Source organism: Sceloporus occidentalis, unplaced genomic scaffold, assembly GCF_023333645.1.
Source record: "Sceloporus occidentalis isolate IW3139 unplaced genomic scaffold, rSceOcc1.0.p SCAF_47, whole genome shotgun sequence".
Classification (NCBI taxonomy): domain Eukaryota; kingdom Metazoa; phylum Chordata; class Lepidosauria; order Squamata; family Phrynosomatidae; genus Sceloporus; species Sceloporus occidentalis.
In genome coordinates, this window is record NW_028317027.1 from 4,065,001 (window position 1) to 4,090,662 (window position 25,662).

The window sequence follows — 25,662 nt, forward strand, 5'->3', positions numbered from 1 at the left end:
TGAATCGAGTTATGAATGCTGATAGAAATCCAAAAATGATTCCAAAGAATACTCCACCAATGCCAACCATAAAGAAACGACCTATGCCAGCTAGAATGTCTACAGGCTCTATGGTTTCAAAGGTGTGCATCTTCGTAAAGGAAATAAAAAGATTATACAAGACCTGTAGGAAAGAAATAAACAGGAACAATTAATATTTCCAAATTCTGTAATAGTTTGATCGGCTGAGACAGACATTTTGTGTTAGTATTTTTTTTTTATAAATATAAAACACAGGAGATGCTCACATAATACTACTATATGGTATTTGACAGAATCACTTATAATCGATGCTGGTCAAAATGTATACACATTGTGAGGTTTCCTGACCAACTGAACCTGATAATAAAACATTTTATTTATAAAACATTTCAGACTTTTGCACATCAATAATTTTTTTTGAAAGGGATACCCTGTGCATTTTTTACCCTCTGATAACACAGGTTTTAGGTATACATCAATAAAAAAAATTATTCTTTATATTTGTGAAAGAAAGTTTTCATATATTGCTGGCAATGTAGCTAAAAAATATGTTTTTGGAGGATACACATTAATATCACAAATTGCTGACCTGCACTGGTAAAGTGCTGCCCTGTCATTTGTGTGATCTACAACCTCATGGAATGGAATCAGTTACTCTCTAAAACACTTAAGGGCAGCACCTATGATGGCCAGCAGCATTTGAAAACACAGCCAATGTGGTCCCCCTATTCTAGGTCTTGGGAGGCAAGTATCAGTTGGGGTATTGTGGTCTCTGGTTCCTCAATGAGCCAGCGGGGAGACTAAAGATCTCCCTTGGAACCAGTCCATTTACACTATAGAGGTCTCCTACGAGTGCTGTGTGCCTTTAAACAGAGCAGCAGGATATGAAATCACAGCACGACACTCAGAAAGGAGTATACTCAGCGGAAAGTGGGAGTTATCTTTTTACAGGTAGGTCTTTGAATGCTGCCCTGAGTCATCCCTAGTGCAGTGTCCCACATAAATATACCTCTGTGATCAGTGATGTGCAAAAAACATGCACAACTACAGTATATTTTCATGATTTTTTATAGTTTGCTGCCTATGTGACTGCTTAGTTAATACATAAAAATAGATCTGCTATCTGACCAATTGGAAAGCCATTTTTCAGTAGATCTGTACAAAACAGATGTTTTCTCCATAGATCAATAACCATACATATTGTATTTGTCAAGAACACAAATAGAACATAATCTACTACGAAAAGCACTGGCTCCTCAAATAATAATATATTAATGTGGCAGGAAATACAGGAGTCCTAATCTAAACACTTACCGTATTGGCTCGGATATAGGCCGCACCTGCATATAGGCCGCACCCTAAAAGTTAGGTGCTCTTTTTAATGCAAAAGGCTTCTGCCCCCCCCGAGATATACTGCCACTCTGTCCCGAAGATGTACCTCCCCGAGATATGCTGCCACTCTATCCCCCCCCGAGATATGCTGCCACTCTACCCCCCCCGAGATATGCTGCCACTCTGTCGTGGGAAGTACCGGCAAGGAAGATTGTTAACGCAGACGTTCACCGGCAGCGGCGATGCGAGCAGAAACAACCTCCGCTGCCGGCACGTCTGCAAGATGTGCTTTAAAAATCTCCCTTGCCGGGACTCCCCCGTGGGAATTCCCGGCAAGGGAGATTGTTAAAGCACATCGAGCAGACGTGCCGGCAGCGGAGGTCGTTCACGCTCTTCGCTGCTGCCGGCGACCGTCTGCGCGATGCGCTTGGACAATCTCCCGTGCCGGCACTCCCCCCGTGGGAAGTGCTGGCAGAGGAGGCTGTCTGAGCACATCCGAGAATAGGATGCAGGTCCCCTGCACCGCTGCGGGGGATCTGTATCCTAACCCCACTGCCTGCCCAGCGCCCGGGACTGCATGTCCCGGCCGTCGGGCGCTAGACCCCGAATATAGGCCGCACCCCCACTTTAAAGACTATATTCGAGCCAATACGGTACTTGCTACTAATCTAAAGCTAACTTTTGGCACACATAATATAGCCTTTTTGTCAACATTATTCCGATATGTTGACAAGGATTTAAAGGCAGTTATGTCGTAAAGCACAATTATGTATCAGAATACATGATTTTTAATGTCTTATTTATTGCTATTACACACACCCCACAAAAATGCTATAGGCTTTTACACTTCACTCCTACTTACCCTCCAATGCACAAACATTAAACATCCTATGAATGCCCCCCCATAAATCCACTTGGAATCAGGCATATCTACATTCCTTTGTTAGCTTAAGTACATATTTTTCTCCAAGTCATGAGTATCCACAACTGTCCTTGGCTTCAAAGAGGCAATCCAACAATTAACCTTGTGTATCAACCTCTAAGCCTGTTGAGAATTTTTATTCATGTATTAGTCTAGAATTTCCTATTTCCTATTTTTAGCAGAATACTCTAACCAGACTGGGCACCCTTGAGAATATGAGCTGCCTCAATCATAATGAACTTGAAATCTTTTCCTATGAATATTGACTTTGCTAATTAATGTTAGAAGAATGGTTAGTGAGAGAAAAATAAAAGTTGTGTTTTGGAGTAAAAAAATCTCAAGATTAAAATGCACAAGTAATACCGGTAAGTGAAATTTGTGGGCCTTAAGTGATTTTGCGGTTAGTGGTGTCTTTAAATCTAGAACACTGATGTGACCTTACTAATAGAACTGTGTTGATATGATGATATTCATATTTCATATAGTGTGGTCTGGTTGCAACTGAACTGCTATAATACCTAATGATAGCAACTAGATTTCTATACAACATAACACAACTACAAATCACATATCTCCGGCACTGTAGAGTCTCCTAAAACATTCCTGTAGTGTAGTGAGGCTCAGTGGCGGATCTACCGGGGTCGCAGGGGTCGCGACTGCGACCGGGCCCCGGCGGCAGGGGGGCCCAAGCCAAGGGGCCGCCCGAAATCTTTTTTACGTTTTTTTTTTTTTTAAATAAGGCAGGGGCGTCCAACATGCGGCCCGCGGGCCAAATGAGGCCCGCGAGACCTCGAGGTGCGGCCCGCGTAAGATCGGCAGCCAGGGCAACCGATCTTACACGAGCCGCACCTCAAGCCCTGCTACTTACTTGTGGGAGGGTCTTCTGGACAGCACAGAGGAAGCGGGGTTCACGTGACTTCCTACTTCCTCTGTGCTTTAGCAGAGAAGGCAGAGGGAGGCCGCGCCCCCTGCTGAAGTCTGCGAGCGGCATCGAGGGAGCTGCAGTACAGGTAAGGGGGTGGGGAGGGTGTTTGAATGAGTGTGTGTGATTGAGGGAATGAATCTGTGAATGAATGATTATATGAATAAATGTGTGTGTGTGTGTGTGTGTTAGCATGGATGTGTAAGTGCTGGAACCTAGGCATGATGGGACTGTGATTGCTGTTAGCAATCACACTCCTATCATGCCAAGTCAGCCAGTACATGCTGAAACCTGGCCAGCTGCCCCCCTTGTGTAGTGATAATGCCAGCAGTATGGGGTCTGCACTTACAGCCACCCTGTACCAGCATGTACTGGCTGACTTGGCATGATAGGAGTGTGATTGCTAACAGCAATCACAGTCCCATAATGCCTAGGTTCCAGCATTTACTGGATGGATGTGTAAGTGCTGGAACCTAGGCATGATGGGACTGTGATTGCTGTCAGCAATCACACTCCTATCATGCCAAGTCAGCCAGTACATGCTGAAACCTGGCTAGCTGCCCCCCTTGTGTATTGATGCTGCCAGCAGTATGGGGTCTGCACATCACTTACAGCCATCCTGTACCAGCGTGTATTGACTGACTTGGCATGATAGGAGTGTGATTGCTAACAGCAATCAGAGTCCCATCATGCCTAGGTTCCAGCATTTACTGGATGGATGTGTAAGTGCTGGAACCTAGGCATGATGGGACTGTGACTACTGTTAGCAATCACACTCCTATCATGCCAAGTCAGCCAGTACATGCTGAAACCTAGCTAGCTGCCCCCCTTGTGTAGTGATGCTGCCAGCAGTATGGGGTCTGCACATCACTTACAGCCACCCTGTACCAGCATGTACTGGCTGACTTGGCATGATAGGAGTGTGATTGCTAACAGCAATCACAGCGAGCACAGTCCCATCATGCCTAGGTACCAGCATTTACTGGTTGCCTAGGCTAACAGCAATCACACTCCTATCATGCCAAGTCATATTGCTAATTTTGTCCAATTGCGTGTTACCTACTTTTATTAAACATGTGAGTTTTTATTATTTTTAAAGGTGGGGGTCATTTTCGGTTTTGGCTAAGTGAACCCTGAATGTTTTGGTCCAGAATTTTCATTTTAGTTCATCCCTAGAATAAATCTAGGGAATCCTGAATTTGTAGTCGCAAAACTTTCAAGGCCCAGAAATCAGTAAGAGGAAGAGTAAAGGTTTTGTGTCATTTTACTTTATTTTAATCTGCATATTTTATTAAAGGCCATATTTTTTGTCACAGTGAAAAATGAGTGCGGCCCGCGCACGTATACAATTCTGATGAAGTGGCCCACTGCAGAAAAAACTTGGACACCCCTGGATTATGCCCTTTGTACATGCGCCCCTTTTTCTTTGATTATGATTCAATATGTAAATTGAATTTGTTGAATTAGTTGAAAAAAAATTGTTGGGTAAAAATCATGTTTTTTTGGGGGGGTGAGGGGGTGGGGGGCCCTTAACAGATTCTCGCACCCGGGCCCTGAGGCATCTAGTTACGCCCCTGGTGAGGCTGCCACTTGGCTTCTGAGCTGACCAGCAGCCATGGCCCTACCTGCATCAGAAGTCTTGTATGTTGAACTGTACAAACGAGACTTAGGTTTATGGGGAAAGCCACATGCTCACAGTAAAACACAATGTAGTGAGTTACTTACCACAGTTATTCCATCATTTAACAAGGATTCTCCAAATATCATCATATATAACTGTTCGTTGACAGAGATTTCTTCAAAGACGGCAAGGACTGCCACAGGATCCACAGCTGATATCAGGCTGCCATAGAGCAGGTTTTGTAGAAGGCTTACATCACTTAAACCAAAGGCCTTAATCTGACAGATTCCATATAGTGAAAGGCCAATGCCAAAGGCATTAATGAGAGTCCCCATTACCGACCACCAGATAATTGTTCCAATGTTTTCAAAAAAAGGTCGAGTGGGTAGAAAGTATCCACCCTCAAGCACGATTGGTGGCAAGAGATAAAGGAAATAAATGTCCGACTTCATAGCAGGAGGGGCCTTGTGGTCTGTACCAAAAATTATTCCCCCAAGCAATACACCTATAGCTATCAGAATGCAGCTCTCAGGCATTATCGCTGGCAGCTTGTGGTACAAGTGGAATCCTGCAACAAATAGGTGAGATTTCGGTCATGACAGATAATTCTCCTGTAAACAATCTCTGCCACTCACCCAGTCATTTTTTAGTGGGATTATAAAACAAAAATCCAAAATCAAGCAATAATCTGAACATTCTGAACCAATAGTGGTTTGTGTTAAACACTTAAGCAATTCTTGAGTTTACTTAGTGGAAACCAAAACTTGCTAAGAACAAACATAATCATTATTCTTTGACTCTGTAGTTAGTAACAACTCAATGTTGACCAAATACAGGATAGTATTCTAAGATTACTTTCAATATCTATTTGCTTTTGGCATATGTTTTTCTTTTACAGGCTGTGTAGATAGGCCAGGATGTATTAGAAGGAGAAAAAAAACATGGAAATTGAATAAAATAATCCTAATATAATAATATAAGGATTGGGCAGAGAGTAATACAGACAAATGTGAATGCTTACAAGAGAAGAAGAGGCATCAGTGGAGTAACTAATAAATACTGCACCCTGTTGCTAAACAGCACCCTTACAAGTCAATATATAGATGCCCCCAAACAGTTTGTCTTTTTCCTCTAAAAGCTTGTCAGTGCTATATTTGCCCCAAAAAGCTTTTAAGTCCCCCCAAACAGCTTGTCTGTGCCTTTTTGTCCCCAAACAGCTTGTCAGTGCCCCCAAACAGCTTGTAGGGGCCATCTTTGTTCTCAAGCATTTTTTCAGTGCCCCAATCAAATTCTCTTTGCTATATTTGCCACCAAACAGTTGTCAGTGCCCCCAAACAGCCTGCCTGTGCCATCTTTGCCCCCACCAAACATTTACACACCACACATTTATGCTTACTCTGGGAACTATTTTAATTTTTACTAGGTAACACCATCTCAAGTGATCACACAGAGCTTCTGATCTTCTTTTCGTGTTGCTGAGTGCCTCGATATCAAGGCTTTTCAGCAGCACAGGCTGACCTAGAGAGGCGATTGTTCACACACCAAAAACACATACACTCAAAAATAGGAAAGGATGATTTCATAGAGATCCATAGGAGAATCTCCAAAATTAAGAAACAGCCACAAATGTGTTTGATCTCCCATTCGACACATGTGTAGTATAGTTTCACTTGCCCAACCAGGTACAGATCATATACATATAAACTGAAAGCTTAAAGGGCATTTTATACAAGATATATCTCTTCCGTTTAGAAGATTTGCTTTGTTCTGATTAGTCAGTCCTGCTTATTATGATTACATTGCAGCATTTTATATAATCCATGTAATTGCAGAAAATAAATCACATTTAAAATGAAACTTGTATACTCATTTTTCCATATCTATATTATCAGATCTGCATAATTTCCTTTTCCCTCTCATTTCTCTTTAGCTCTCCCCTTGCTCGCTTCTTTAAGTCTGGTGGTCGGAGTACAAAGTCTGTCTCTTCAGTTTCAGACCTCTGCATCTTTGCAGCTGTCATACCCTGGCACTCAGCTTAAATCGCCGGAACACAGTGTTAGGGAGCGCTTAAACAGATGTCTGAAGGCACAGACCATGAGCTCCCTTTATTTTGGAAGGTTACCAGGAGATCAGAAATCACCCTAACCAGCCCTGAACCTGGTATTTGAAACTGACGATTTCCTGGGAAAGTACCAGGACAAGCTCCCAAGTCCCGGGACTGTCCCAGGAAAACAGGACAGTTGGTAACTATACATCTGTATAATTTTGTCTACCTTGATACATTGTTATTATGGTGTAAGCCAGGATGCAGCTCCTACTAAGGACTAGGGCCAAGAGCTATGGAGGAGGGGGGGGGGTATACTGCAGCAATTTGGCCACAAGGGTTCCAAAGGTACACAACTGCTACTACTGCTTTTTCTGCACCTGGCTTTCACCATTTCCATTTCCTAAAATAATTAAACAATGTTTAAATTGTATTGTAGTATGATTTTGAAGTTGCTTTAAAAGCTTAAACAGTGTTTACTACAAGAAGTTCTGATTTAAACTGAATCTACTATAAAGTGAAAATTACAGCCACTTAAGAATCTGCAGCATCATAGATGAGAGTGTAATTATTATGACATGCATGTAATTCTCTACTAGAAGCACCAAATATGTAATACAACACTTATTACGTACCAATTTTAGCATAGGATGCCAGTATAATCCACAGCGTGATTTCATATGGAATTTGCACCAAATCATAATCCACAGTGAAAGCATGAATTCTTGCATTTTTCTCACCACTGTTGGTTTCTGTAGACTCTGTGGGCATCTGTGTGAGACCATTAGTACTTGTAATAGTCATTAGCAGTAGTGGAAGACTGAGAATACTCATATTTAATCTATTATCAGTTTGCTCAGCCAGAAGCTCTTCCACGGAAAATGTATATATTTTTTCTCGTCGTCATTCCTGCGTCCAACTACTCATCCAATATTTTTGCCGCCTATTAAATACATGCAATTAGAGAACGAGAAACAAAAAAAGTTTAACAGCATGGAAACATGTAGCCTGGTATAATGCTGAGGAAAAAATCAAATATTCTTCTTTGCAGAATAGGAGTGACTTTGTTTAAGTGTTTGCTTTAGATATGATTCATGTTCTCCAAGAAAAAAATAAAAGGCATTATCGTACTGTCCCAGATTTTGTTCTTGTCACCAGTCCTCCCAGTAGGTGCTTACTGCAACTGTGCCATACTGAAACCTGATACACCTAGGTCACTCAGCGCAGAAGTAGTGTGGGCTGTTCAGGTGTGGTTAACAGATTTCCAGGGCTTTATTTCAGGCGGAAATGTTACCACCTTGTGGACAGAGGTTGTAATTACATATGCAGTCAGAAGGTACTAAAGACACCATATTTACTTCCATGCTAAGATCTTTAGATCTTATTGAGCATTATGAAATCTATCAAGGAACATTTCTTTAAATGAAAATCAGGATTTATGGAGTAAAACGACAAAAATGAGAATTAGATAGTAGCCCTTTGCATCAGTATTCCTCCGGATTTTCCCTTGATAAATATAATGCATATAATTCCATAGAAGTGAACAATGATTTATTTAAGGCTGAATACTTCTGCTCACTGTGAATAACACCATTATGTTACTTGCTTCGTAAGCAAATAACGATGCAAGAAATGGAAAACGTAACTGTTAATTATAGGTTTAAATTATTATTATAATTTATTGTTTTATATAGCGCCGTCAAATTCCATAGCGCTGTACAATGGGGAGACAGGACAGGAAGACAATTCATCCACATATTAACTTATGCTCTCCCTCATTCAGACAATTCATCCACATATTAACTCACGCTGTCCCTCATTCAGACAACTCATGCTCTCCCTCATTCAGACAATACATCCACATATTAACTCATGCTCTCCCTCATTTAGACCATTCATCCACATATTAACTCATGCTCTCCCTCACTCAGACAACTCATCCACATATTAACTTATGCTCTCCCTCATTCAGACAATTCATCCACATATTAACTCATGCACTCCCTCATTCAGACAATTCATCCTCATATTAACTCATGCTCTCCCTCATTCAAAAAATTCATCCACATATTAACTCATGCTCTCCCTCATTCACTCAATTCATCCACACATTAATTCACACTCTTTACTTATTTCAATATTCTTACTACCCTCTTCCTCACTATCTTCCCCCTCTCCCTCCCTTATCACTTTCTAGCCCCTCTCCCTCCCCTTTCCCTACTACCCTCTTCCTCAATATCTACCCCCTCTCCCTCTTTCTCACTTTCTACCCCCTCTTCCTCCCTTATTACTTTCTACCCTCTCTCCCCCTTTCTCACTTTCTACCCCTTCTCCCTCCCTTATCACTTTCTTACCCCTCTTCCTCTCCTTTCCCTACTTACTATCTACCCTCTCCCCCTTTGTAGTTCTCTCACCTTTAGGTCCAGCGACGGGAGCACAAGGCTTCTGTCTTCCTACTCTGCTGCAGTGCCTGCTGCTTCACTGCTGAGCACCGGAATAAAGCTCAGCATGAAATGCCGGCACCGCGACGGAGGTAGAGGCCTCGTGGAGGAGAATGAGGGGCACCGAAGACAGGATTTAAAAGCAACTCACTGGCGCCCCCCTTTTAAATGGCGCCTATGGCACGAGCCATAGGTGCCATACCTTACATACGCCTCTGCACTATTTGGCAAGATGGCCAGTAAAATAAACTAGCTTGGAAGCGAACATCATTTAGGTGCTTTTCCTTCAGGTACTCCTAAAATTTAGTCCAGGCTGGTCCAGCATGCATTTCTATATAGAGAACAAAGGGATACAGGCTGGAAAATTAGGAGCAGGGACAAAAGAGATTATAACATTTAGATGGCTTTAAATTAGAGTTTCCAGCGACAGTCCCCGGATTGAGGACACTGTTCCCGGACAAATAATGTCCCCGGATGTGTCCCCGCATGCAGGACCGGATTAATGTTCATTTCTGCAGGGGCCCTGCTGCTTACCCGTGCGTTGCTCACACAATATGCGAACAACGTCTCTTGAATCTCCCCACGGGAAGCTGGAACCCAGCGGAGTCATGGGAATTTATCTCAGTCACATGAAACTGCTCCATTCCTGCTTCCCCTGGGTGGGACAAGAGAAGTTGCTCGCACAGAGTACGACCAACGCAGAGGGAAGCAGCGGCCCCTGCAGAAGTCTGCAAGTGGCACAGAGCGATCTGCAGTTCAGGTAAGGGGGTGGGGGAGGATGTATGAATAAGTATGTGTGAGTATCTATGAATGAGGGAATGAATAAGTATCTGTGAATAAGTATATGAATGAATGAGTATCTGTAAAAGAGTATATGAATGAGTGACCGAGTATCTGTACATGAGTATATGAATGAGTGGATGAGTAAATTAATGAATATGTGTGTGATAGCATAGATGTGTAAGTGGGGGGCATGGCACAGGGAGGCTGTTTGAGGCTAGCATGTCACATGGAGGCTGTTTGAGGCTATGATGCCACAGGCAGGATGTTTGGGGGCAAAGATGGCAAGTCCTATGCTTTCAATCTGAGTGTTGGGCGGGTCCTGTGGATTCAATCTGGGTGCCAGAGCTGACATGATACTAAAGAGGGGGCAATAAGCAAGGGTATGGGGGCATTAATTCACAAGGGGGTGTTGGCTGGGGGCATCACATAATCAATATTAAATAACATACCAAAAGTCCATATTATGATAAAAAGAAATTGCACTGCAGAAAAAGATTTTCAGGAACAAAGTGGAATTTTAAGAAAATTCTCAGAAACATTATCCAATAAAACTATAAGCTGAAAGTTTAGAGCAGGTGAATTGGATACATAGGGAGGCACTATTAAAATGTACAACAAAAACAGAGAGATTTTACTTTCCTTTTCTTTACAAAGCTTCTAACATCATGAGTGCAATCAGTAAGTGTTGACCAAAATAGTGACAAGATAGTGATACAAATCAGAAAAATTCTAAAATGTTTTTTTGTTTTTCTGTTGGTCGTGTATTTGTTTTATAGAGTATTCTCTAATGTACTTTAAAGATAAAAATATATTTTTACAGTTACATTTTTTCCCATAGAATCCTTTTTGTTTTTTGATTATGTAATGGTTTTATGGTGTTTCATTATGTTGGTGTAATAGAACATAGTTGTTTATATAAGATTGAGTATGGAGACTGTTCTTATGGAGCATGAACTGTTATTAAGAGGTATTTAAAATGCAATATATGGTAAATGCCGATCCCCAGGAATATAGAGGTGCACAAGAGATGTCTTTTTTTACTCCTGAGTAAGCCAGTTTTGTTACAGATGAAATGTGTTGAATATCTCCCTGCAAGTGTGGCCCTGACAGCTGGAGTCAGAGGATGCAATTTTTTGCACTCCATATGCTGATGTGCCATCTTTTATTGATTTTATCAGATGTGCCTGAACAAAGATCACACTGGTTATATTTCACTGTATGTTGTTACACTATAAATATATATATATTGTTACACTATAAATATATATATATATATATATATATATATATATTATTTATTTTCTGTATTATATATGGGCTAGGGCAGATCCAGCAGGGCAGAAATGTCAGGGACTGACTTTAAAGTTACTGAGCTCTTCACTATGACCCATTGTACAGCCAATGTTTGTCTATGTAGTAGCTGCCTATGAGCTTGATTTTCTACACCTGTTAATAATGGGTGTGGATGAAACACCTAAACTCAATAATTAGGGTGATGCTGCATTAAAGCTAGGGTTATTAATAAATCGATTATTCTCTGGCTGGGACTTTAATGTAGAAGCCTTTAAAAAAGCTGGTACTGATGTCGGCAAGGACATAAGAGTTTAGTCACTTGTTGTAAAGCCAAATAAGCATTGCATTTTCAGGTACTCAGTTATAACAACAGTGATTTCTTAAACTACTTTTTGCCCAGTTGTTTGGATCTACCAAAGACATTCAATATGCATAAAAAAATGGGATTAGACTGTTAATTCAAATAAGTGATAAGAAAAAAATACAGCTAAAAGCATGGCATATACAGTATATAACATTGGTGTTATTACAAAAATCAATGAACAGTAAAACAAATATCAATGTGTATGTTATGTAAGTGTTGTATTAGATATTTCACCAGACATTGAAATGGATTTCTTGGTAGTTGAATTATCTGCTTTCTGGTTATTGGGATTTTTTCACTGGCATATAATACCTGATCTTATTCCAAAACTTAGTGTCATAAAAAGAAGCATCAGATCCCGCTTTCCGATGGACCACAGGTAGAGCATTTAGGGCTTTCTTGACAACATTTGGCAAGGTCTCTGGTACTTTGTATGGCTTATATTTAATAAGAATTAACTTCAGTGGTTCTTCTAAACAGCAGGTAACAGCTGCTTGTAACTCAAACAAGCTTGGCCCACTGAGGTATTCCTGAGAAAGAATGAAAATGACTCGTCTGCTCCTCTTTATGATTTCAACAACATCTTCAATATAGGCTGCAAATTTAAAAACAAATGCAAATATGGATTAAATATTAATTACATTACATTTTACTTATACTACTATGACAATAGAGGAGAGTGAAAATTAATAACATTGAAATTGACAAAATTTGACAAACAATATAATTAACATATGTTAAGACAACTTATGAAAAAAGTGGACAGTGCTCTGATTTTAAAGAAATAAAACATTGCAACCCAAAATTTCGGATCACTATAATGCATCCAATGGCGTTTAGTTGTTACTCAATCTGAGTGTTCGTTGTTGTTCCAAGTCCGGACCATAATATCTGTACAGTATGTATTTTTATTTGAACTATTTATTTGTTTAATGGTTGTTTTAATTGCATTTTTTATATTGATCACAAATGTTGTTGCAATTTTTTATTTCTTTGAAATCAGAGAGCTGTCCACTTTAATATGCTTTCTGCTATCACCAAATCTGTCTAAATACAGTAAGGGGTAGACTTTCTTACTTGTGGTCTGGGAACCAGTGAAGGATTAGGTGTTTCTAATTTGTATATATACACAGGGATTGGTAAGGTTTATTCCTTTTATAATATTAGTTTTAATTAGACCTTGGCGCCGGCCAACTCTTCGTGTTTGTATTCATGGGGAAAACAATTTTCGTATTCCATGAAGGAACACACAGTAACATTCCTGTGTTTGGATCGGGTGAATATTCGTGTACATGCTTCGTATTAACGAGGTAACCCGTACGCAGCAGCTTTGGCGCCAGGATTTTAAAGGTGTGTGCAAGCAACTCTATTGGTCACCGGCAAGGGCCTGCTCTGCCATCAACCAATGAAGGACAGCTGCTCTTCATTGGTTGATGTCAGACGAGCTCCCTGCTGGCGATCAATAGATGGCCTCCCCACTCCAGCAGTTAAAGGTCCGTGCGAGCATCTCTATTGGTCGCCGGCAGGGAGCTCCTCTGGCCTTTAAGTCCCGGGTCCTGGGAAGCCTCAATCAGTGTCCCCCAATTGAAACGTCATGTACCGGCGCTTAGCAGTGTAGCAGCATGGTGCGGTGCACAGCAGAGCAGCGAGACAGAGGCCTTCCGTTCCCACCACAGGACTTTTGCAAGGTAAGTATACTACAAAGGGGAGAGGGTAGATAATGAGAAGGGGAGGGGGTAGATAAGATAGTGAGAAAAGGGGGGAGAGGTAGCTAGTGAGAAAGGGGGTAGTAAAAATATTGAAATAAACAGTGAGAATGAGTGAGAGAATGAATGAATTAATGTGTAGATGCATTGTGTGAATGAGCTAATTAAAGAATTAATTTGTGGATAATGAATCATGTGAATGAAAGTGTGAATTAGTGAGTGACTGTATAAGTGTTCGTTGTTCGTTGTATCATAGATTTATAATTGATTTGTAGAAAGGCAAAGATGGCACAAGCAGGGTGTTTAAGTCTTGGGGACTAAGATGGCAGAGGCAGTGACAAATATTGTGACAAAATTATTAGACAAATATTGCATAGGACGGGCTGTTTGGGGACAAAGTTGACTAATGCTGGACTGTTTGGGGACAAAGATGGCAAGTCCTATGGGTGTAATTTGTGTGATGGTCAGGTTCTATGTGGGCAGTGTGGCCCCCAGGGCGGGCTTTGGGTTTTGCAACATGTGATCTATGGCTGTAATGTAGTTGGTTTTAGCTATACCTTTAATGCTGAGTTTTTATGTGAATTCCAATTGATCTATACCTGCAATGTTGGGGTTGTGTGTTATTTTGCTGATCCATATCTGCTATGCGATGTTTCCATACATTATTTATGTATACCTGCAAATACAGGGACTGTATGTCTTATTCAATTGATCAATACCTGAAGGGCAGTTTCCATTTGTTTATTTGATCTAAACCCTGCAATGCTGGGTTTGTGTGTTCTGTTGATCTATACCTGCAATGCTATGTTTCCATACATTATTATTGTATAATAATTGTATGTTATATTTAGTTGATCTATTCATGCAAGTGCAGTTTCATGTGATTTTTATTTGATTTATACCTGAACTACAGGGAGTAGTTACATACCAAGTAAAAGAGAGGTATGAGGGGACAAAGGGACTCTGGGGATGATTACGGGGAAGAGGACCTCTCAATGTCACGGTAGGGTCAGAAGGAGGGAAGACTGCACTGACTCTCACAGTCTTCCCCTAATCTTCAGTCAGTGTGGCAAATATTTTTTTGGTGGGGGAGCAGAGGGAGTGATTGCATGCTAGGGAGTGTGAAGCGGGGCCCAAGGAAATGCTTGCGTAGGGTCCCGGTTTTTTTCAATGTAAAATGTATTGGCAGCAGGAGCTAATATTTATATATATATATTGTCTGCAGGATCTAATATTTACCGTATTTGCTCGATTATAAGACGACCCTGATTATAAGACAACCCCCCAAAATCTGAATATTAATTTATGAAAAAAAGAAAAAGCCTGAATATAAGACGACCGTATAGGAAAAAAGTTTTACCAGTAAATGTTAATTCATGTAAACTATGTGAACAATTGTTTGTTAATAAAAGCTAACATTGAGAAAAATATTTTGTTTTTATTTCCTTTTTTTTTTCAACCTGCCCCCTCAGTTATGCACATCTGCCCCCAGGCTTGCCACTCTGCCCCAGAAATGCCTTATACCCCATATATGCCACTGTGCCCCATGATACACCTTTTAACCCTCTATATGCCACTGTGCCCCATGATATGCCTTTTGACCCCCTATGTGCCACTCTGCCTCCAGAAATGCCTTATATCCCTATATGCCACTCTGGCATTTAGAGGGTTAAAAGGCATATTATGGGGCAGAGTGGCATATAGGGAGGTATAAGGCATTTCAGGAGGCAGAGTGGCGTATAGAGGGTTAAAAGGCATTTCTGGAGGCAGATTGGCATTAAAGGGGTTAAAAGGCATTTCACAGAGCACTCTGCCTCCAGAAATGCGTTATGCCCCCATTTAACTCTCCCTCCCCCTCCCTCCTCCAAACTTACCGGTGCTTCTGAGTCCCCCGGTGCTTAGTCCGAGCAGCGTGTAAATCTCTGCGCGATTCGCGTAGACAACTTCCGCTCTACACGCTGCCCGGACTAAGCACCGGGGACTCAGAAGCACCGGTAAGTTGGGGGGCATAACACAGGAGGATCCAGGTCCCCTGCATCTGAGTCCCCGGTGCTTAGTCCGGGCAGCATGTAGAACTCTACGCGATTCGCGCAGAGCGGAAGTTGTCTACGCGAATCGCGTAGAGCTCTACACGCTGCCCAGACTAAGCACCGGGGACTCAGAAGCACCGGTAAGTTGGGGGGGGGCGGGGGCATACACAGGAGGATCTGGATCTTAGTCTCATAGTCAGACCTATTTGAGGTCTGATTACAAGACGACCCCGATTATAAGACGAGGGGTATTTTTCAGAGCGTTTGAGCAAATACGGTATATATATATATATATATATATATATATATATATATTGTAAGCAGGGTCTAATATTTATATATATCGGCAGCAGGGTCTAATATTAATATTAATATATATTGTCAGCAGGGTCTAATATTAAAGAATGAAAACTAACTGCCAGTTCAGCTGTTATTTTGAAATCATATTTCAATCATGGTCTTTACTTCATCTTCAGAGATAAGTACATATTATGTAGTTATAAATGCATGTCTAACATATATATATATATATATTTAATATATATATTTCTTGCTATAAATATGATTCACACTGCTTTTCTGACATGTCCTGATGAAAGTCTAATAAACAGACTGAAACGTTGATTAGAAAACTGCAGTTTCTCGAGTGATTATTTAAAGAAGTCCCGGTAACTATTTTTGGATGTTTTATGATTTGCTGTTGCAGCTACTTGGCACCGGGCTAAAAAAGTGGTGATTGGTGTGCAATTGTTAATTTTGGACTTTATATATATATATATATATATATGTTAGACATGCATTTATAATTACGTAATGTGTACAATCATTACAGACATGAGCAGATTCAGAGTATTAACCCCTCTATTACCAGACATGAGCAGATTCAGAGAATTAACTCCTTTATTACCAAACATTACACACACACACTCCACCCCCCCAACTTACCAACGCATCCCTAGTCTTGCCCCCCGTGCTTCAGACTCCCTGGTGTCTACTGGGGGCAGCCAGTGGACGTCTGCGCTATGTAGAAAACCTCTGCTGCCCATTATTTCCGCCAGGGCTTCTATGGGGCTATTCATAGAAGCCCCGACGGAGGTACCGGCAGCAGCAGAGGTTGTCTGCGCACAGACGTGCTGCCAGCACTTCCGCCGGGGCTTCTATGACGGAGCACCGGAAGGTCACGTGACGTCGGGAAGCCCCAGAGGAAGTTTCAGCGGAGGTTGCCAGAGAGGAGGATGCAGGTCCCCTGCAGTGCTGTGGGGGATCTTAGTCTTATAGTCAGACCTCTATTTGAGGTTCGATTATAAGACAACCTCGCATATAAGTTGAGGGGCATTGGCTCTAAAAAAACCCCTTGTCTTATAATCAAGCAAATACGGTCTATATATATATATATATATATATACACATCTGTATGTGTAATCTCATGCGCTTCATAGTGTGTCCCTGAATGGCAGAAAAAAATGTGGTCACCCTACTTTGGTGAGGCTGCCTGGGACATTAAACTGTCAGAGAAAGATATTCATATAAACACAATGTATGCCACTTAATGATTTCTAAGCTCCGGCAACACAGTTGCATGCACCCTCTAGTTCATATAAAGCTTTGAGCATGTATTGCTCACCATAAACATATTGAATCTATATATTAAATATAACATGTGTTTGTTCTACTTATTTGGAACAAAAACCCTCAACAACCCCTCACCTCCTCCTGGCAGAATGTCTCTATCAAGGATACAGAGCTTGTAATTATATTTGTCCTCTAGTATGCTCGGCAACACTTGAGTTGCAAATTTTTCTTCATCAAAGCTGTCTCCACAAGTCAATGCATGAGTTTCAGAGCTCTGCTTTGCATATGAAATGAAAGCATCAAATTCTTTGGAATCTACAAAAACAAGTACATATGTTTACAACTTTGCCAATAAGCGTGAATAATTACTGTATGATTCAACTAGCAGTATTTTCTGAGTAGTACTATCATTAATCAATCTGCCATAATAAGGGAGGAGTCTAATTAGATATTTTTAATAGGAATTGCATATAAATCAACAGAAAGGTAGGAAAAACATACAGCAAATCACATGCATATAGGACACAGATACGCACATACACAGAAATGTTGTACTGTGGAATTAAGTATTATCTACCAAGAGGAATACAAAGCTGTATGTTCCAAAGAAAGGCTCAACGCTGGAATTAAAGGGATTGACACCCATCTTCCACTCCAGCATTAAAGAGTTGTAGGGGTTTTGTACTCCAGCATTAAAGGGGTTACACCCCATCCTCCTATGGGTGCTTACACTTTTCTTGATACAAATATGTTGTGTTGAGGCCAGTTTTGAACTAAGCAGTCTTATTTAGTCCCCTACCTATAAGGTGACCCTTAGACCAGTGTGGCTGCTTAAGCCCCATCCCTGTATATCTTGTTTTGTAGATCTGCAGAATTTACCTCTAATAGTCTCATCCTTTGCATAGTGGTTTCGATAAAGCAGCACAATCTCAATCCAGTATAAATACACCATCCCACTGCCGGCAAGCGCACACAGAAGAAGTGTCACGGATATAGATAGTACATACACAAAGAATACTCTATCTGCTCAGACAAAAGAATTAATGGGGAAAAAACAGTTTAGATTTTTTGCACTTTCCTGTGGGTTGTTGTGGTCAAAGAGCATTGTAGTGAGAGACCTAAGAGATAAAAAAATATGAATCTAAACATAATTATAGTATAATTGGCAATGCTATCTTGCTGCAAAAGACAACAGGCAATAACAAATTAGAACAAAGAATGTATAAATCATCATGATATGTGAGGCAGAGTTTGAAAGAAAAAAATCACAAACAAAAATGGAAATACACTAGTTTGCACAGTAGGTAGAGGCAGTATGCTAAGAATATTTACAATACAAAAGTAAATGTATTTAAACTAGTGTAATCATGTTTAAGGGCATTTAGCTGAACACCTTATGGAGCTGGGTTACTCAACACCTACAGGACCAGAGTAGTTGCAATATTTTGCTACATTTGTATTTCAAATTTGGACATAGACATAGAATTTTAATGGAAGAGAAGAACCCTTGGGTCCCTCTAGTCTGCCCATTTTTCCCGATACTAGGTATTCAAACCCCTATCAGTCCCCTATCAGTCTCCTCTTTCAAATACCCTTTTCCTGATATGGTTTGTTATATACCCTTAAGGGTTTAAAAGTTTCTATTATATATCCTCTCTAGCTTTTCTTCCAAGCTTTACATACTAAAATCCCTTAGTCTTTCCTGATAATCTTATCCTTCAAACCCCTTACCTTTTTATAGCCCTACTCTGAACTCTCCTTAATGTATCTATATCTTTCTGCTTGCTTTTTCCCACGTTGCATTGTCTGCTTACCTTTAAGTCATCAAAGATTGTCACAGTCACAGTGCCCCAATGATATATTCTTCTTTGGGATTTTTATGTCCCAAGTGCATTATTTTACACTTATCAACATTAAACTGCAGCTGCCACACTCTTAAACATTCTACTAATTTATTTAAATTATTTGCCAATTGACATATTCCACCCAGAAGGTCTATCCTGTTGCAATTATTTGTATCATATGCAAAAAAGACATACTTTACCACTAAGACCTGCTGTAATATAATTAATAAAAATATTAAAAAGCTCCATTCACAATGCATTTCCCTGAGGTACCACACCAGTAGCAAGTCCTTTGTCTGAATATACACTGATAACTACAACTGCAACTTCTGTCTTCTGTTATACAACCATTGCATTATCCATTCAACTATTTTAAATCCAGACTCAAATTATTTATTTAGGAGTTTTCTATGGAGGACAGTGTCAAAACTATACGGTAATCTGGACAGGTGATATCTACTTCTCATTTGGGTCTAGTATTTTAGTTACACAGTCAAAAAAATGTCACCCTATTTTCTTTGTTAACTGGTGTCTCTTACCTTCACCTTCCTCTGTATAAACAGAAAATACCTGCTTCTATTTAAGCAGTGGGCTAGATATTTGTCTCATTTATATAATCCCCATTATTTCTCTTTAATTCAGTTATTCCTGGTTTATGTTGTCAGGTATTTTAAAATCATTCTCTTTAGTAACATAGTTTTTAATGTTCAATATCTATTTACATATGTTTACCATTTCTCATTTTTATCAACTCTCACTCTCTCATAATCCTACTAATTTCTTCGTATGTTTTTAAACTAATTTTCCCATTTAACCCCAGCTCCATCATTACCCTCATATATGTGAAATTGCAAGGACTGTTATATGTATGAAGGGGGCCACAATTGTTGTGGTCGGGGGCAAGATAATTTTTTTGTGATTAGTAAAGTAACGGGAATAAGATTGATGTATTTTATTTAAGTTGGAAACATTTCAAACTGTTAATGTATACATTATTCTTTTCTTTTAGGGTGATGCAATATTCTGATATACACATACCTACCAAATGCTCTGAGCTCCTTGAAAAGAGGGACATCAGGGGAGGAAAATGCCCTTGTTTAATCATGTAAACTTTTGCAAGGTATGAAATAAGCCATTTTATTGTGTTTTGTGCATACTGTTGTACCTGTTTGTTTTCTTAGTAGAGTAATCTGTGCTATTGCATTTCCAACTAAATTCTGAGCATAGCAGCGATAAACAGCATTCAGATCCTTTGAAGTTATTTCATCCAGAGTCGTTGTCAGGACACAGTGAGTACCCACAACATCTTTTTCATTGTTACTTCAAGAGAATAAAGGAATATTCAGAGAAAGCACATAGACCAGTCCCACAAACAAGTTAACAAATTTGATTAATTTATACATAATTTACTAAAAAGAAACTAAATCCCGGAATCCCCTTACAGTGTCACTAAGAAAGCATTGTTTGCCTCCATTTACTTAAAAGAAAGAAAATAAAAACGTGAAAAAATAGGACCGTGATCCAAAATAATATTTAAATGTTTTATTCATGAGATTCCAACAAGTTACAGGTAAAAGAGCAGGAAGTATACCTTGTGTTTCCTAGCGTGTGAAATAACTATATTGATTAAAAAGCAAGCATCATCAGCATACCCAATGAATGCTCCGGATTTTAGCAGAATCACGACCTTTCCTAGGTCTCTTGTTCATACTACAATGTCTTTAGGCAGGGGAGTGGACTTATTCCACACCCAATTCACATTTTTCAGGTCCAAGGTGCCCAGTTGGTTGTAGTAGAGCCCAGGAACAGTAAGAAGCTTACCCATGCAAGTACACTTTTAACTATTGAGACATTGTAGAGTACATACCTCTTAGAAAGCAGAACACAGTACATAGCCAGTTAATGGGCAGGGCAGGTGAAGGTATTTTAGTAACCATTGCCTGCATGTGTTCAGAGCTTTTACATTCAAGACCAGCAAGAACATGAACACTTGTAGTTACACCATATCTCCACAGGGGCAGGGGACCTACACCTTTCCCAACCCACCTAAGGCAACCTGGGGCTATCCCTACCTTTGTCTACAGATAACTATCCCAGAAGAAGCAGAGCTCTGGAAAGCTCCCAGGTATGGTAGTCAGACAACTGCTTTGTCTGAAATATAAATGTTAATATTTTTATCAGCTTAATGTAAGGGACAAAGACTTCCAAGACCAAATTAACATGAAATCATTTAGCATTTTATAAGTATTTATTCTAGCTCTTAGACACATGGTATGCTAAGGGATATAATGTGTGTTGATAATTATGTATGTATATTATGGCACCGACATTTTCCTTTTATTTCAGTGTAATTCTCATCCAGTGTCTTTGCAATTGATGCAAGTATTGTGAAAGATAATTTTTGTAATCCAGAAGTTCAGACAGATGCTAATGGCCTTTATGTGATCACAGTTACTATAAATATTAACATTCTTAACATACAGAGTTAAGCCCATTTTATGATGCGGTTAATTATTCATGTTCACTGTTTACTCAGTGAAATAAAACACAAAACAAATTGAAAGACAAAATACAACACTCATATCAAGGACTCCAAGGAACAAACTTGTGCTGTTTTTTCTTACCAATTTTGTGTTTCTTCAATGAGCTTTTCTTTGGATTGGTGATGCTGGCTTGTCCATTTTATATGTGGCTTAAAGTTCTGCTCATACCCAAAACGTACTCTACATGTAAGTTGAAGAGGGTTTCCTGAAGAAACACAAATAAGAGATAATATGCATTATAGTTGTATGCCTTATGAAGAAGCTGCAGCTCTCTTCATCAGTTATTGCTGCTGTTTGGCTGCTTGCAGCAACCAATTAGTGGCAGGAAAGATTTCCCATTAAAATTTAAAAGCGCATGTGCAGAGGTTTTTTCTTTAGACTTCATTGTGACGTTCTCCAAGCCAGCACTGGTATAACAAATGGCAGGGCAAACAGCTGGTGAGAGGGGAAAAGGGCAAATACAGATGGGGGATTCTGCAGAATCCCTCATCCATTTGCAAAGGGGGAAGTAATTGATAGTTGATAGGTGAAGTAATCTTCTGTATTTTTAGATTTTTGTACAGTCCTGATATAAAAGCCCCTTTCCCACTGCATATGTCACTAATAGTAAAGCTAAACTCTAGCTAGTATGTGAAGAAGCATTGTTTAATTATGTTATAAGACTTTCTTTGATCGCCCCTGACTGGCCCAGGGAGCTTTAAACTCAATGGAGGACTGTGCTGTTAAGGCATAGTACAAACAAAAATGCTTGGTCTTGCAGTAAAATGCATTGTAGTAAAAAAAAAAAAAAAAAAAAATGAAAGCAATGAAACTACAAGTCAAACCGTAATCCTTACCAAGCTCGGCTTCAATATGACTGCCATTTTTGGGTTGTAAAATATTAGGAGCATAGTGAGTGTTATTGGCTGCAATATAAAAGAATACATTGCCATTTAATTATTTTTCAAATAGAAATTAATACATTAAGCTGAATTTCTACTCAGTAACATTTTATATATGCTATGTGTTCCAACTTTAAACTTTATAAAAACCACACATTTTTAAATAATGCGCTTTACTCTCTTTTTTATTACTATGTGTTACAGTACACACCATGTATATGCATATTCAATGAAAAATTAACAAGGAACCAGTGGATTGTAATTACATTGCTAAATTTGCTAAAGTGTGGGAAAAAAAGTTGAAAAAAGCATGCAATCCATAAATTAATGTATTTAAATGCAAGTTGGAACTTTAGTTGCAAGGTGATGTGTGAGCCCCCCCCCCCACTTCTTTAAAATATATATTAAAAATAATTAAAAACATGAAGCAGGGTACCCAGCATCCCCCAGCCAAGAGGGCTTTGGTGATAGCTTAGGCTACCCCATGTAAAAGATAATTAAATAACCTTCCTATATGGGGCAGTCGTTTGGGCATATCCTTCACAGTTTCTCACATAAGTCTCAATGTCCTTATCCAAATGGTTCTTATCTGCTGTAAATGTCCACCAGACTTAACCTGTTTCACATGTTCACCTATTGTAGTAGATCCAGAACTTCAGATCATAAGGTAACAGGCATCACAACCCTATCTCACCACATTACACAATAGTCAGTGATTTTGAATGACATAGATAACATTCATAACATCTTCCTAAAAATACCATAGATAACCATAGATAACTATAATGTTTCCAGGTAACATGCAAGACGAAATAATTGATTGTAATTTTATTTTAAAAATATTGAAATACAGGGGTGCCCTATATGCCCATTTACCATCATTGAGCCTCTGAACAGAATATTGATACAATATTCCAACCTAACAGACATCTGAGTAGGCAACATGGAACTTTAATGTAGTTGGAGATGATTTAAATTTATTTCTCTCCTGTCCGAAGCAGGAATTTCATTTTCTTTTCTTTTTTTAAAGAGATGCCCTACCAATGTACTCCTCAGCTAAAACAGGCTTTACTCACAAAGATAGGCTACACGTCTCTCCGCAAATAGTCAGGTCAATTGACACCAGAGCAGGCAGTAAAAATTCTCTTTATTCACGTATAAACAAACAAATACATTTAGCTTTCCTCAGCCTGAAAATGTATTAAACAAATATGGGAATTTAAGGGTATGAAATAAACTCCCACTTAGTCTACCTGGTAGACTTTTATTGCTGGTGTGATGTAAAGATAAGAGATCAGTGTATATGGGTGCATATATCACTGTATCTGTGAGGAAGGTAATGCTACTACGTGCCGTACTATTATATTATTGTGCAATGTATGTTATTTATGCCAATGATATGTGGCAGATTCCTAATAAAAACACTTCCTTCATTTTTAATAATTGATACCCTAAACAACAGCCCCTGTACTCTCTGTGCAGCATGTCTATAAAAAAAACTGCCCAGATTTCACTAAGACAGTGAAGCATCACCGCCTCTATAACACATACTTAGTTCAAAGCCACAGTCCTACTTACCACCAGTGTCAACTTTGATAGAGGATCTCACAGTAGTTTTGCTTCCATTTGTATGAACAACATATTCACATGTATAAAGTCCTGAGTCTTTATCGTAGATTGTATTCAAAATAATGTCCTCGTTGGTTAATTTCAATGATGGTCTTTCATGCCTTACTATAACTTTTTTCCCATTCTAAAAATGAAAGAATTAGAGGACACTATGTAGTTAGTGTTAAAGATAAACATACGGTTAAGAATTTTGTTTGACATTCAACTAAATATTTTTTGACACTTAGCACAATAAATAAATCAAATTAGCGTACACAAATGCTTCCAATAATACCAACAGCTTAAACAAATTATAACAAGACTTGTTGTATGTATAGGTATTTTTGTCTATGTATTTGTATAAAGGCTATATTGTATCTCTGTATTTGCTAGTGTCTGTTAAGTTAATCAATGGAGCTTTACTGTATACCTTAAAGTAGACCTCACTGCAACTCTTCAGTTTTCACATGTAACACAACCTAATTTAATGTAATACAACAGGAATATACTCAATCTTTAGATGTATACACACCATTAAAATGACAGCATTAAATATAATAGGAATGGCCAAAATAAACCTAAAATGCTACAGAACCTCAGAATCAGTAAACATTAAATCCATAGTATTGACAAAAAACAGTAAGACAATTGTGAAAACTAAAGCCTTTTAATATTTTGGATTCAAATATGAAGATGTCAGTCCAACATATAAAGAACATGTTGTCATAACTACTATTAGAAAGATGTATTAGGTTGGATACCAATTTTATAGTTACTTGGGGTACTTTGTATTTGGAATGATCCTATTGAGACCCAGAAGATTTCCTATTGAATAACAGGGCAATGACGCTTGGATATTGTAGGAAGCATCAGACTGTCTCGAGACCAATTTTTAAAGCACTGGCCACGTGTCATTGAATGACTTGATATTCAAATTTCATATTCTCAATATAGCTGTTCTCAATGAAGCTATTTTTGAATAAACTCACCTTGTACCATGCAACATTTGACATAGTAAGACCTTTGTGACAACTCAATGAAGGACAGGAAATGGTTCCCTTTGTAGTGATGATAAAAAAGAGCGTTTGTGGTCCATAATTCACACAGTTTTCTTTTCCTTTGACATCAATACTTATTTTTAAGCAAATATTTTCTGTCCTGTATTATTTAACAAAAATAATCACATTTTATGATTCTACCCTCATGTAGAATTTTTTTTTACAGTTTTATATTAGATTGTTTTTTTACTTGTAAGCACTTACTTGCAAATATAAATTCCAGAGTTTTGTTTTACTATTGGCAAAAACCAAAGTACTTTTCCATCCTTCTTTATAGATGAGGCATTGTTGGTTTGAATTTCATTCAGGTCCCCATGCTCGTTTTGAAAGAACCAGGAAATCTTGTTTTTGTGAAATGACGACTTGTTGTAAATATACTGTGGTTCAACGGATGGAGTAACACACGTAAAAAAAAAGATCTCTTCGGTAAATGCCTGATATCTGAAACTTGGACTGTCGTTCAAACAATGTGGAAAATCTAAAATCAAAAAAGGAAAAGTAAATAAATAATACTAATGTTTGACAGAAAATATACTGATAATTAACCCTGTTAAAAATTGTAGTTTTTACACACATAAATTACATAGGTAAATTATTCTTACTGAAAACTGTCCATAGTGCGTGTGGGTATTCACATTTATGTTTTTCAGGAACGCACAAAAGCAACTGCTTTTGGG

At 39.1% G+C, this 25,662-nt stretch overlaps 1 protein-coding gene across 1 annotated transcript in view; it reads right to left on the reverse strand.

The window, feature by feature from the left end:
* LOC149289239 (sodium/hydrogen exchanger 4-like) overlaps positions 1 to 24,940 on the reverse strand; it is a 37,311-nt gene extending 12,371 nt beyond the window's left edge. The window contains exons 1-11 of the mRNA XM_089490893.1: positions 24,917 to 24,940; positions 23,898 to 24,072; positions 22,275 to 22,343; positions 21,520 to 21,643; positions 20,061 to 20,215; positions 17,187 to 17,366; positions 12,056 to 12,338; positions 10,002 to 10,107; positions 7,498 to 7,633; positions 4,923 to 5,386; positions 1 to 163 (exon numbers count right to left, since the gene is read on the reverse strand). The exon at positions 1 to 163 is cut by the window's left edge and continues 97 nt beyond it. Of these exons, the coding sequence (XP_089347019.1) occupies positions 1 to 163; positions 4,923 to 5,386; positions 7,498 to 7,633; positions 10,002 to 10,107; positions 12,056 to 12,338; positions 17,187 to 17,366; positions 20,061 to 20,215; positions 21,520 to 21,643; positions 22,275 to 22,343; positions 23,898 to 24,072; positions 24,917 to 24,940 (1,879 nt within the window). The remainder of the gene's footprint in view (positions 164 to 4,922; positions 5,387 to 7,497; positions 7,634 to 10,001; positions 10,108 to 12,055; positions 12,339 to 17,186; positions 17,367 to 20,060; positions 20,216 to 21,519; positions 21,644 to 22,274; positions 22,344 to 23,897; positions 24,073 to 24,916) is intronic.
* Between the last annotated feature and the right edge of the window lie 722 nt (positions 24,941 to 25,662).